Raw genomic sequence first — 12,833 nt, forward strand, 5'->3', positions numbered from 1 at the left:
CTTCCTAATGCCTCTTAGTCTGTAAATTCTACTGGCACGTCACTCGAAGTCAGCCGCCTCCACAAAAGCATTCCGCTTTACTTGCTCCGCGGATTGAGAAGCTCCTGTTTCATGCCCTGGCTCCTGGTTCTGCTGCTCCTCTGATGGAATAGCTGTCTTCCGGATCCAGGAGGTTCACTGCACAGGGATCTCAGGTCCAGAGGATGCGCTCTACTCCTAGCTCTTTCTGATGATGTAATCCCTCCTCCTGCTTCTCCGAGAATGGCATTCAGCATCATAGCCTCCACTGAAGGTGGGCTGTGACTGTGCATGAGGGACAATTTCGGGGCTTGAAGCTTGAAGGGTGAGAATTCTTCCACTGAATCACCCAGGCTCCCTTCCCTCTAAGTTCCACAAACCACTCACTTGTTGCCATCTAGTCAGTTAAATCTCTTAGTGACCCTATACGACCGAGAACTGCCCTTGTGGGTTTACTAGGACGCTAAGTGTATATGGGGGTGGAAAGCCTCATCTTTCTCTCTGTGGAGCGGCTGGTGGTTTCAAACTGCTGACTTGGGGGATTGCATTACGCCTAACCCACTGTGCCGCCAGGGATCCTTCACAAACCACAACGCAATGAAGGTGATGACAATGTTACGTGAGAGAAACCTGTGTGTTTTAGAGTAGCATTCTCTGCTTTCTCTAGGTTTAATATCCGTTGAAACGGTCATACAGAACTCACAGGGGAAAAAAAATCATACTCAAAGGCTTTTAATGCCAGTGAGAAATCCCCAAGAAAAAAAAATTTTTTAAAGAGAGAGAAATTCCTAAGGACAAGTTGTTTATCAGGATATGTTACAAAGTTCTTTCAGGTCTGCTAATAAAGGCCCACAGGTGCATACTGCTCAATTGTAAGCCTCAACCCAAAGGCAGGCATTCAGCTCAAGCTCTGTGGGTCAGCACGTCCAGCTTCCCCGTTTAAGTGCCCAGAGGCACCTCACTCCGCTGCAAGTCAGCATCCGGCACAAAAGCACTCAGCTTTCCTTGCTCCTTGGGTTGGGGAGTCCACCACTGTGCTCCATGCTCTGGCTCCTGGTTCTGCTACTGCTTCTCTGAGTCACAGCTGACTTCCCGATCCAGGAGGTTCACTGTGCAGGCATCTCGGGTCCAGAGGTCCTGTGTTCTCCTTCTAGATCTTACTGGTAATGAGTTCCCTCTTCTTCCTTCTCAGAGGGCTCATTTCCTGCACAGCAGAACGGCACTCCAGGGAATTCTGTTCCCAATTACTCATAGGTGAATCCTATCAGTATCTTTCCCCCACTTTCTTACCAGATCCATGCAGGAAAAGGTCCTTTGGTGGGAGTTTGAGACTTGGGCTATTAGAACCAAATTAAATAATTCACTGCCTCTGCAACCCATGCAAAGAATAGGGATACTCAGTTAGACAGGACTATGGCTAGATGCCCACCAGTCATTCTTGCCCAGCACAGCAGGGCGCTGGTGGAGGAGGAAGGTGCCTTTATTTTGCTGGATAGAGCAGTATCACAATCAACCCTCCATGAACCATAGTGCCAGCTAAGAAAGCTCTGTGTTGTCTTCTGAAGGAGAGCCGATTGGCTTTGTAATCAGAAGCCTGAGCACCAGTCTCAACTCCACGGAACCCCCATTCCTGTAGACGCTGCCCTCTCGGCTTCTCTAGCCTTGGGTCAGGGCAGCACTCCAACTGGCTGGGGCTCATCCAGTTGTTTCAGGCTCTTGTATGTGGCCTTTTGGTGAACTTTTTCCGTGAGCTTGAACTCAGCCAGAAGCAGGTCAAAGTGCTTAGCTAAGGAAGCTGCTAACGGCCTCCTGAATGTCCTATTCCCCTTAGGACATCCATCCATCCATCCATCCATCCATCCATCCATCCATCCATCCATCAGTAAACCTCCCAGAGCCCTGAGGACCATCAAGTGTGCAGCACTCAACGATGAACCCAAACTTGGCAGTTCCCAGCCCAACCAGAGGTACCTGCACTTCCAGAAGGTCCCTGTGTTAAAAATCCTAGGAGCCATTGCTAAATCTGGATACACGCGAGGTCGCTGTGAGTTGGAACCAGCTCAATGAGAAATGTGGCTGTTCTCTTTGCTTGTTTGTTTACTTTTGAACATCTAGGTAGTGATTGAGATGCTCTTAGGAGGTTGAATTGTGTCCCCTGAGACTTGATGTGTAGGTCCAAACCTCAAGCACCTGTGGAAGAAGTCTAATTTGGAACTAGGGTCTTTAGAGATGTTACCAGCCAATGTGGGGTCATCGGAGGACGGTAGGTCCCAATCCAGTATGAGCATCATCCTCAAAGATGAGAAGAGATCGAGAGAGACACAGAGGGCAGGTAGCCATGGGAAGACAGAGGAGAAATTGGAGGGATGTGACGGCACGTCACGGATCTCTGGCGGCCCCAGGAAGTAGAGAGAAGCTGGGAGAGATTCTCCCTCCGAACCTGCAGAAGGATCTGCTCCTACTGACATCTTGCCATTGGACTTCTGGTCTAGAACTATGAGGCCCTAAATGTGTCCTTCTGCGTCACCTCCTTCATCTTTGCCACACTGGTGGTGGGGGTTAGTATGAGTCCATCCCACTCCTGGTGACCCCACGCATGCAGGGGTGAACTGCTCCAGGCATAGAGGGTTCAAGGTGGTGACTTTTAAGAACCACATTGCCAGTTTTTTTCTGAGGTGTCTCCATGCAGTTTCGAACCACCAACCTTTCAGCTAGTAGTGGTCAGGGGGTTAACCCTGGGAAACGAATACAGATCCCGGTCTCTAGCCATTCAATGGCAGCGAGTTTGGTTGGATGAAAGTTGACTGACTTCTCAATTCCTAAGAAAACATCCAGATAACCTTCTAGCCTCACCCATGTCGCAACAAAACCAAGAGGTTCCTTTTATTGTGCGTCTTTTTGATGTGCAGGGCTTTTTCTTTATATTTTATTTTTATTTAACGAAAACCCATTTACATCACTGTCTGCATAACATGTCACTTGTTTGGGGATCACAAGGAAGAGTCCTGGGGTTCAGGAGTTTCAAGTGTTTGGCTGGTAATGGAAAGTCTGCAGTTCAAACACACCAGTAGCTCCAGGGGAGAGAGGGAGGGCAGTCTGCTTCATAAAAAGTTACACCCTTGACCCCCCTGTGGGGTGGTTCTACTGAGTCCTACAGTGTCACTATAAACTGGAATCCATTCACAACAGCCGGGTTTCTTTTCCTTCATTTTTATTGTTTTGAGTTACAATAAGAGAAAATCAGTCCCACCAAAAAACAAACAATAATAACAAAACTGAAAGAGAAAATAAAAACCTATTGTCTTGTCAATTCCTACTCATAGTGACCCTATAGGACAGAGCAGAACTGCCAGCAGGGTTTCCAAGGCTACAATAATTTCTTTCTTTTTTTAATAAATCATTGTATTGCGCTGTCGTACAACTCTTATCACAACCCATCCATCCATCCATCCATTGTGTCAAGCACATTTGTACATTTGTTTCCAGCATCATTCTCAAAACATTTTCTTTCTACTGGACCCCTTGGTATCAGCTCCTCATCCTCCCCACCCCACCCCTCCCACCTTCCCTCCCTCACCCTTGATAACTTATAAATTATTATTATTTCTCCATGTCTTACACTGTCTGGTGTCTCCCTTAACCCACTTTTCTGTCATCTGTCCCCCAGGGAGGGGGTTATCTGTAGATCATTGTGATCGATTTTCCCTTTCTACCCCACCTCCCCTTTCCCTCCTGGTATTGCTACTCTCATTATTGGTCCTGAGGGGTTTATCTGTCCTGGATTCCCAGTGTTTCCAGCTCTGATCTGTACCAGTGTACATCCTCTGGTCTAGCTGGATTTGGAAGGGAGAATAGGGTTCATGATAGTTGGGGGGGTAGGGGGAAGTATTAAAGAACTAGAGAACAGTTGTATATATGTTTCACTGGCGCTATCCTGCACTCTGACTGGCTCATCTCCTCCCCGTGACCCTTCTGTAAGGGGATGCTGCCTACAGATGGGCTTTGGGTCTCCACACCGCACTCCCCACCACAGATGTGCTGAGCACTTAAGCCACTGTCTCCCCAGGACTTGGCTCGGAGGCAAGAATACATCTATACAAAATTGCTTATCTGTGTATAGAATCTTGCTTGAAGGCTACATGAGCATATGAGAGCACTGGGAGCCTCCAAGGAGAAGGCTGGGTGTCTGCCCAGCAACCTGGTGGGATAGAGGCTTTTCACTTGGACGCTTTCGTTCTCCTTGGAGGTAGAGTCGGATAAATGACTTCACTTCCTTGCATCCAAACAGAAGCTAAGAATAATGTCAACACTACCACTTTGGAGGGGGTGGTTCAGGAGGTTTGCCCTGGGATGCTGCTGCCAAATTAGCATGGCTGAGGAAGGGGGCGGGAGGGCTTAAGTACTGGGACAGCAAATGACATCTGTTGACTGAGGGAGGATTTCAACTTGGTGTGTCTAACCTCACTTGGGTTTTACGTTAATTTTCTATTTTTAAAATTCTTTCATTTTCTTCCCGATTCAATTAACACGTTTTTATTTAGTGCCTAACTCCCTGTCCAGTGCTGTCCTAGGAATTTGAGGAGATATAAAAGAAGCCTGCAGGAAACTATTTTTAAAGGTCTTGCCAAATGTGGTGATCACTGTGGAATGGGGTGGCTAGAAAGCTGTCTTGGAAGCAGAGAGACCTGAAATGAGCCGTGGTGAGGAGTGGAAGGCTTAGACAGATGGACGGAGGCTCCGCAGGACGTGCCACTGGCTGAGAGAAGCAGCTCAGTGTCTGCGGAGTGCCTGCTGGGAGGGCCTAGAAAAGTGGTCCAAGACACAAGGCTACTTCAGGAAGGCCCTGGAGGTCAAAGAGAAGTCCTGGAGGGAAATGCCGTGTGAGCAACCAAGTCAAAGGAGAAATGAGCCTGGGGTTGACACAGAGAGGAGGGAGCAGAGAAACCAGGGAAACCAGATGCAGAGACCCAGATATAAAACAGGGAGGGTTTGGATGAGACTGTATCAGAGGAGTCCAAGGAAAGAATTCCAGAGACCTAGCAGAGGAGGTGACTATGGAGACTTGAGCATGGACAGGACCATCAGCCAAAGAAGGTTCACACATCATTTTACCATTTCCAACCAGGAGGAAGGTTCGCTTCTCTTTCCTCCCACACCAATTGACTCCTTCAAAGAGTTTGGTTGAAATATCCAGCGCAAACAGAGATTCATCTGTCTGTTTTCTCAAGAGCAATGTCTGGCCCTTGCTAGTCGCCCTGGAGGGCAGGCAGTTCTGATACCTGGTGACCTTGTCAACAACAGTTAGAAGAAATGCTGCCCAGGCTTGTGCTGCCTCTGTTGGTCTGCTCGAGTCCACTGTGGCGCCCACTGCATACTCTGAGTGAATCACATCCCAGCAGGTCAGCAATTCCAAACCAGCAGCCATTCTGTGAGCATAAAGGAAGGGGGGGGGCAGTGCTTTCTGCTCCAGTAAATATTTACAGCCTTGGGAACCCCGAGGAGCAGTCCTACTCTGTCCTATAGGGTCACTATGAGTCAGAATTGACTCAATGACAATGAGTTTCCAACCTATAGAGCTCATCTACCAGCACTCTGTTGGACAATACTTTATTGTGGCCCATAGAATTTTTAGCAGTAGATCACCAGGCCTTTCTTCCTGGTGTGTCTTAGTCTAAGAGCTCCCAGGGAAATCTGTCCACCCTGGGCAACCCTGCAGGTATTTGAAATCCTGAAAGCTTCCAGCATCACAGCAACATGCAAGCCATTGCTTAGGCCTTGTAGGTCTAGGGCTGTCGGTGCAGATATTACCCATTGGGTTCAAAGTTCCTGTGGGCAGGTATCACCTTTTATGGGCAGTAGGTATTCATGAAGAAAATAAGATTTAAATGAAATGAAACTTAAAAAAAGATTTCTAGAAGGACTAGCAGTGAAAAAAATGATTGAAATTAAAATGTGCACAAATTTTAAAGTTTTACTCTGGTTACTCAAAGGATCAAAAGCTTGTGGTAATACAATTAGAAAAAAATAATTACATGAATAACAATTACTACAAGAAAAAAACGTTCTAGAATTGAATATGATGGCAATTGTCAACTTTTGATATGATTGAATTTTTGAGTTGTATGATGTGTGGATAAAGTGTTAATAAAACTTTTAAAAATTAATAAAAAAAACATAATTATAATAAAAAAATTTAAAGCTTGTGGTAAGAGTGCTAAAATCATTTTACTCCTCAGCATAAGTGTTGCAATACATTAATGATAATAATCAAGTAATATTAGTGGCAGAATAGGGTCTGCAATTGAGTGGAACACTTCACGTATATTTAACACAAGTGTTTATGTCTCTGGACCCCCAGATCAGCATTTGGAAACCAGCCGCTGCTGCAGGGGAACGATGAGGCTTTCGATTCCTGTAGAGTTACAATCTCGGAAACCCAAAGGCAGTTCTACCCGCCCTGCAGGTTCATGGTGAGCTGGACTGGCTCAAGGGCAGTGAGCTTTTTGTTTTGATTAGATGCGAAAACAAACACCTGTCATTGTATCCGTTCTAACTCCTAGTGACCCTCTGTAGGGTCTCCAGACAGCCTCATCTTTCTCCCTTTGAGCTGCAAGTGGGTTTGAACTGCTAATCCTGGGGTTAGCAGGACAATGCCTTAACCCACACCGCCAGCAGGACTCTATCAATTCTTAGATCATGATTATGATCAACCACACTTTACCCAGACAGGAAACAGCTACAGAGAGGTGAAGAAACGTGGCCCATCAGGAAGCGTTGGAGCTGGATTGGAGCCTGGCATTTCCATCCCTGGGAGCTTTATTCTTTATGATGGGTACACAGTGGAGCGGGTACAGTGCCAGTGCTGTCGGTGGTGCCCAGGAAAGGTTCTCTTGAAGGAGCCCTGGTGGCACAGATGTTAAGCGCTCAGCTGCTCGCCCCGTGGCCCCTAGTGGACCCCATCCCATCAGCCGGGGGGCACCCTGGGGAGCAGTTGGGCTGCCTTTCCAAGGCTTTTTACTCCCACAGAAAGTTGGTTTGGGAAACTCACGGGGCAGTCCCCCCTTGTCCTGCAGGGTCTCTGAGTCAGAAGTGAGTGCAGGGTTGGATGTACTCAGCTGGATAAAGATGTAGCAATCTGCTTCAGTCCAGGCTTTTGTTGTTCTTGCCGTGTAAACCCTGGGGGACCATGCTCTTCCGTCCTCTGGGTCGCAGTGAGGCAGAGACTGCGGGAGGGCAGTGGGTGTGCGGTACCAGCAACACAAGCCTCACATTCTCACCTTGGCCTCCAAATTCTCACCTTGGCCTCCAAAGGGCAGCCCCCTCCCCTCATTTTTATTAAAAGCCCTGCTTGATTTGGAGACTCTTAAAATAAGTTGTCATATGATGAAAACAAGCCGCCGGGCGCCCCCTCCCCGGCGGCCGCGCAGCTGTCCGCCCTCCCCCGCGCCCGCCGCGCCCGCCGCGCGCATTCCAACTCTCTGAGGTCACGGCCGCCGCGGGCCCAGGGGAGGGACGCCCGCGCCGCCGAGCTGCCCGCGCCGCGCGTCCCGTGTCCGGCCGCGCGTCCGCCCGCCTTCCTGCTGCCCCCGCGGGGCCTCGCCGTGCGGCGTGCCTGGCCGCCGGCCCTGCCCGGGGATGGTCTGCGGGCCGCCGCGCGGGGCACAGGCAGTGGGGCGCGCGGGCCCGGGGAGCGCGGCGGGGCGCGGGCCGGAGGATGCGGGAGCTGGAGCAGGTGAGGGGGCGGCGCCGGCCGAGGGGCGCGCGGGTTGGGGACCCCGAGTGGTCGTGCGCGGGGGTGGGTGGGGTGGAGATGGTGTCCAGGAGGACGGGTCTTTGAGTTGCCCGACCCGCGGCTGGCGCGCAACAAAGAGGAAAGTCGGCCTTGCCCGGCCCCTGGGTCGACTCGAGGGACTTGCCCGCGGGGTCTTGGGCGCCCTTCCAGTGGGCAGGGGATCCCCACCAAGGATCGCGGCAGTGTAACTCCGGATCGGGGCTTGGAGCTGTTTGGACGTGGTGGTGCCTCTTGGAACGTGGCAAGGGGGGAGTCTTGCGGGTAGCTTGGGCCAGAGGGGGCGCGGGGAGGGAGTGTTTTGGTGACGACTCGTTTTGTTTCGGGAGGAACGCGTGTGTTTACTCTGGAAAGAAGAAAAGCGCCGGTCTGCAAATTCCGACTATTTCTGCACGTCCCCATTAGATCGGTCGCTCTTGGCACGCTCGTCCTAAATTTTCCTTTTTTGCTGAGAAAGCCTTTTAAGAATAGCTGCGCTTCCAAACAGGGAGCCCAGATGGATGGCGCAGTGGGTTAAGAATTGAGTATGTATCTGTCTTCTTACTACACAATGGAAACATTTTATGGAGAAAGAAACAAAGTATCTCCTAGCATTTTCCTTCAAAAGTGATTGTTAATTGTTTTGTTAATTGTTAGAAGTGAATGATGTGTACTTGAGTAGTTATCTAAGTAACTCCAGGCACAGTTGCCTTTTATTTATTGCTTATTATTTTACACTTGAAATAGACCAAAAAAACCCTTAAATTTCTATTTCTACATCTTACTTCTCAAACATTCACACCTTTATGACCTCAATTGGTAGCAAATATTACATATATCTGAAAAGAATACATAATGGACAATTTTGTTTCAAGCAAAACATTATTTCAACACAGTGGGTTTTATATACAAGCAAGCAACCAAGCCATTTTCATTGATTTATCACAGGGGTGGGTGGTGTCCTGGGAAATGGAGCTGATTACACACATACCTGAACTTACACACATACCTGAACTTACACACATACCTGAACTTTTCCAATGACAACTACTCCTCCCTCCCCAAATTAAGTAAACATTGACTTTTTCTTATGCCTGAGACTGCAACACATTTCAAATCTCGGAGACAATTGAAAGTTTTATTCCTGAGTTTGCTTAATCAGAGCTCAAGTTAATAATTAAGCTAAATAGTGTAGTATCTGCTGCCTACAAGGCCAGATTCTAACTTTAGAGAGAGGAGACGACCATGTTTGGACATCATGGAATACAAACATTTCTCTCCTCTGCAGAAACATTTCATCTCTACTGCTCAATATGCCCTTTATCTAGTTCATGCAAATTTCATGTAAAAATTGAAATCTACCACTTCATATCATGATGTTAAGGACAGAGCATCTTCGTAAACTTAAATAAACACTGCTGGTTTATCAGGCCATTTTTCTAGTTCAAAAGCTTATTTTTTTAAAGGTGGTAACTTCATTTAGTTTGTATCCCTGAAGCAACCAAGTTAAAATTCAGTTAAGAAACTGAATTACTATACAAAGGCTCTCACCCTGTACTTTCTGCTGTCCTTCTCACTAAGGTTCTGTCTAGAGCACTCAGCAGGGGCCATTAGTTAACAGTGCTTTTGTGTGTGGTCTTCCTTTTTGGTCTCTTATTTTTTTCAACTTTTCTTTTTCTGACTACCTGGAGCTATCCCAGAGCAGAGACAAAAAAAACAAACAAACAAAAAAACACATCCATATAACAAAAGCAAAGGAAACTTAAGTGAAGGTCCTTATTAGAGACACATTTCCGGGTGTAATTATAGCATCGGTGTCACCTCTTTAAGCAGAGCCCTGGTGGCAGTTCAAACTCAGACAGTTCCTGGGCTTAAGACGAGACTGTGTGCCCCGTACAAAGGCTACAATCTCGGAGAGCACATCCAGTTTCTCTAAGTTGAATCCATAGCAGTGGATTTTTCATGTAAGCCTAAGGGCAGCGAGGATTTAAGAGTCGTTGATTTCTCACAGGGTCCGCCACACACATTTGTGTGGCAAGGAATTTCAAAAGTTTGTCAAAAACTAAAAGTGTACTGCCATTGGGTTGATTCTGATTCATAGTGACCCTACTATACTCACTGCCATCTAGTCGATGCCAACTCCTGGTGATAGAGTAGAAAATACAGGAGAGGTTAGAACCATCCCCGTGGGTTTCCTGGACTACTTACTGGAGCCACTGGAAATTTGAACTGCTGACCTTGTGATCATAGAACCAAAAGGCCACCAGGGCTTCTATAGCAGAGTAAACCTGCCTCTTAGGGATCGCTAAGTTTTACAGCTTTACTGGAGCAGAAAACCTCATCTTCCTTCCTCGAGCGGGCTGGTGGGGTCCAACAGCTGGCCTTGTTAGCACCTCCCCACCAGGGCTCTTTCCAGTTTGGTACAGACTAATGTAATAGCTAAACCCTGCTCTCTAGCTCTGCCATCCCCTAGGCTCATGCCCATCACTCCTGGGGGCTGAGACCCTTTCAGGGGAGCGAGGAGTAGAGAGCTAGGCATGAGGGGCTTGGGATCGACTCCCCGCTCAGCCCACCCATGCTCAATGCTGAGGACGCCACTTCTCTGGAGCCTGGGGGTCTGTGTTCGCTACCCTGGAGGGCACCACACCATAGTTCCTCCCCCGCCCCAGGGAACCCCGGGAGGGTCGCTGTGCGGCTCTGGCCCAAGTTCAGGGTGCTGGTCAAGGCTCCCAAAGAACTAAACTCGCTGCCCTCGAGTTGATCCTGTGGGTTTCCGAGGCTGCCACTCTTTACTGGAGTAGAAAGCCCGGGCTTTCTCTCGTGGAGCAGCTGGTGGTTTCAAACTGGCGACCTTGCGGTTAGCAGCCCAACGTGGAACCACAACGCCTCCAGGGCTCCTCCACGTGGGGTCATTGCGCGCTCTCCACAAACTGATCCTCTTCAGGAACAGCCTGGGGCAAAGAACGGAAGCCTCCTTTGGATTCTGGAAATGTATAGGACTTTGTGGTTTTCCAGAGGAAAGGAGAGCTGGGAAAACAAGCCGAGCCGCTCTAAAAACTCCCAGCTGCCATCCGACCCCAGTCGGCCTCGGCCCAGGAGCTGCGGTCCGTTGCGCGCTTGGCGATCCCGCGGCTCCACGCCCGAACGCCCCGGTGCCCCACCCACCGCTCCCGAGAGCCGGGGGCCCGCGCCGGGCCCTTTAAATGTTCCCTCCGGGAAAAGGGGGCCGGTCCGACCGAGCCCGTCCGTCCGGAAACGCGGCCGCCTCGGGAAGGTTCCGGTGCCGCCGCAGCTGCCCGTTGGCCTGGCAACGCCGCCGCCGCTTCCGGCGTGAGGACGCTGGCGGAGCCGGGCAGCCAGCCGCCGCTTGGCCTCGCGGGCATGCTTTGCACCGTCCGCTGCTCTTTATCCCGGGATGGGGGTTAAGGCTTCGCCCAGCGCCTGCTTTGGGCCGCGGCCCCGCGCAGGTGAGGGTCCGCCGCCCCTCGAGTCACCCCACCTGGGAGAGGAGCAGGGGCCTGGCTTTTCAGAACTGCCAAGGGGCTGGCGATCGGTGCATCAGGGGCCTCGGGAGGGTCTTTGATGAGTTTGCAACTCCATCCATTGGACGGCGGAAACGAAGGGTTCTGCAAGTGCTTGCCTTGCTGCACCTGGTTCGAGCCTCACCGCTGCCCTCCGGGAGGAGGGGGAGCATTCGCTGACCCCATAAGTAGGACGGGGCCTGGGACTCTACCCCAGCTTCTTTGGAAGCATTTTGTTGGCAGCTCGCTGGAAGGCTAAACCCCCTGACCTTTGGGATCCCGGGGTGAGTGGGTGGGTGACGGTGGTGGTTAATAAGAGTCACCCATAAAGAAACCAAAACTTGATCCCCTGAGGAAGACAGCTTGGAATGCCCGCACCTAAATTTGGCGCAGCCCGGCTGCCTGGCATGCATGAAGTCAGCCACAGGTGGGGGTAATCACTTGCAGAACGAGGGTGGGGCGGCTTCCAGAAAGGGGGGGAGGGGGAAGCTGATGCTCGGGACACAGCTGCATGGATTTGTCGTGGGAGAAAAGGCAGCCCCAGAGCTGCCAGGTTGCCCCTGTCACCCGCCTTCCTCTTTCCGCAGCGCCAGCGCGGGGGCTCCCTTCGCCTGGCCTTCGCAGGCTCGCTGGCCGTTTAATGGCGGCAGCGGCTGCTGGGTGAGCAGCCTGAGACCGGACAGCGCGCAGCCGCGCGGACACGATCGCTGCCTCCCCGCCTCGCCGACGCTGGACCGGCGGGGTGCTTTTCTCGCCGGTGCCCCTGGGCTCTTGAAGGAGGGGAAAGATGCCACTGCCATTTGGATTGAAGCTGAAGCGCACCCGGCGCTACACGGTGTCCAGCAAGAGCTGCCTGGTGGCCCGGATCCAGCTGCTCAACAGCGAGTTTGTGGAGTTCACGCTGTCGGTGGAGAGCACGGGCCAGGAGAGTCTGGAGGCCGTGGCCCAGAGACTGGAGCTGCGGGAGGTAAGCACCACAGGAGGCCCCAGGTGTCGCGAGCCTGACATCCCAGCCACTCTCCCAAGTGCTGACGGGGTGTACTGGTCGCCCCAAACTCCAAAGCCAAATTCACTGCCCTGGAGTGGGTTCCCCCGCGGAGCTCCCCGACAGGACAGGGTAGAACAGCCCCTGTGCGTTTCCCAGACTGTAAGCCTTTACGACTTTAGAAAGTCTCATCTTTCGCCAAAGGAGCTGCTAGTGGTTTCGAACCGCTGCCAGGCTCCTGTTTAGTCCTGGGGCATTGACAGCGTGTCCCTGGCCGTGATGGGAGTGGAGCCTGCAAGCCCCCATCCGTAAGGAAGGGGTAGCTACAGAATAAGAGACCTTCTCTTGAGGAAGCTCCTGAGGGGAATGAACGTGGTGGGATAAGCCAGCGGCGGATTAACACGCCAGGTGCTCAGAGAGAGAGATGAGGCGTCTGCTCCTGTAAAGATCGACCGCGTGTGAAACCCAAAGAGGCCAGTTCTGCTCCACCCTGTAGGGTTACAATGAGATGACACGGACTCCTCATGGCAGTGAATTTGGT

At 50.9% G+C, this 12,833-nt stretch overlaps 1 protein-coding gene across 3 annotated transcripts in view; it reads left to right on the forward strand.

Moving 5' to 3' along the window:
• The first annotated feature begins 7,553 nt into the window (after positions 1-7,553).
• Positions 7,554-12,833, forward strand: part of PTPN21 (protein tyrosine phosphatase non-receptor type 21) — an 83,561-nt gene continuing 78,281 nt past the window's right edge. Inside the window, exons 1-2 of one of the 3 annotated variants that reach the window (XM_075531453.1) lie at positions 7,554-7,750; positions 11,895-12,274. In XM_075531453.1, coding sequence (XP_075387568.1) covers positions 12,095-12,274 — 180 coding nt within the window. In that variant the 5' untranslated portion in view covers positions 7,554-7,750; positions 11,895-12,094. Of the gene's footprint in view, positions 7,751-11,121; positions 11,254-11,325; positions 11,592-11,894; positions 12,275-12,833 lie in introns of those variants that run through there. The other 2 variants (XM_075531454.1, XM_075531455.1) reach the window with 2 other exon arrangements.

This window comes from Tenrec ecaudatus, chromosome 14 (assembly GCF_050624435.1).
Source record: "Tenrec ecaudatus isolate mTenEca1 chromosome 14, mTenEca1.hap1, whole genome shotgun sequence".
Lineage (NCBI taxonomy): Eukaryota > Metazoa > Chordata > Mammalia > Afrosoricida > Tenrecidae > Tenrec > Tenrec ecaudatus.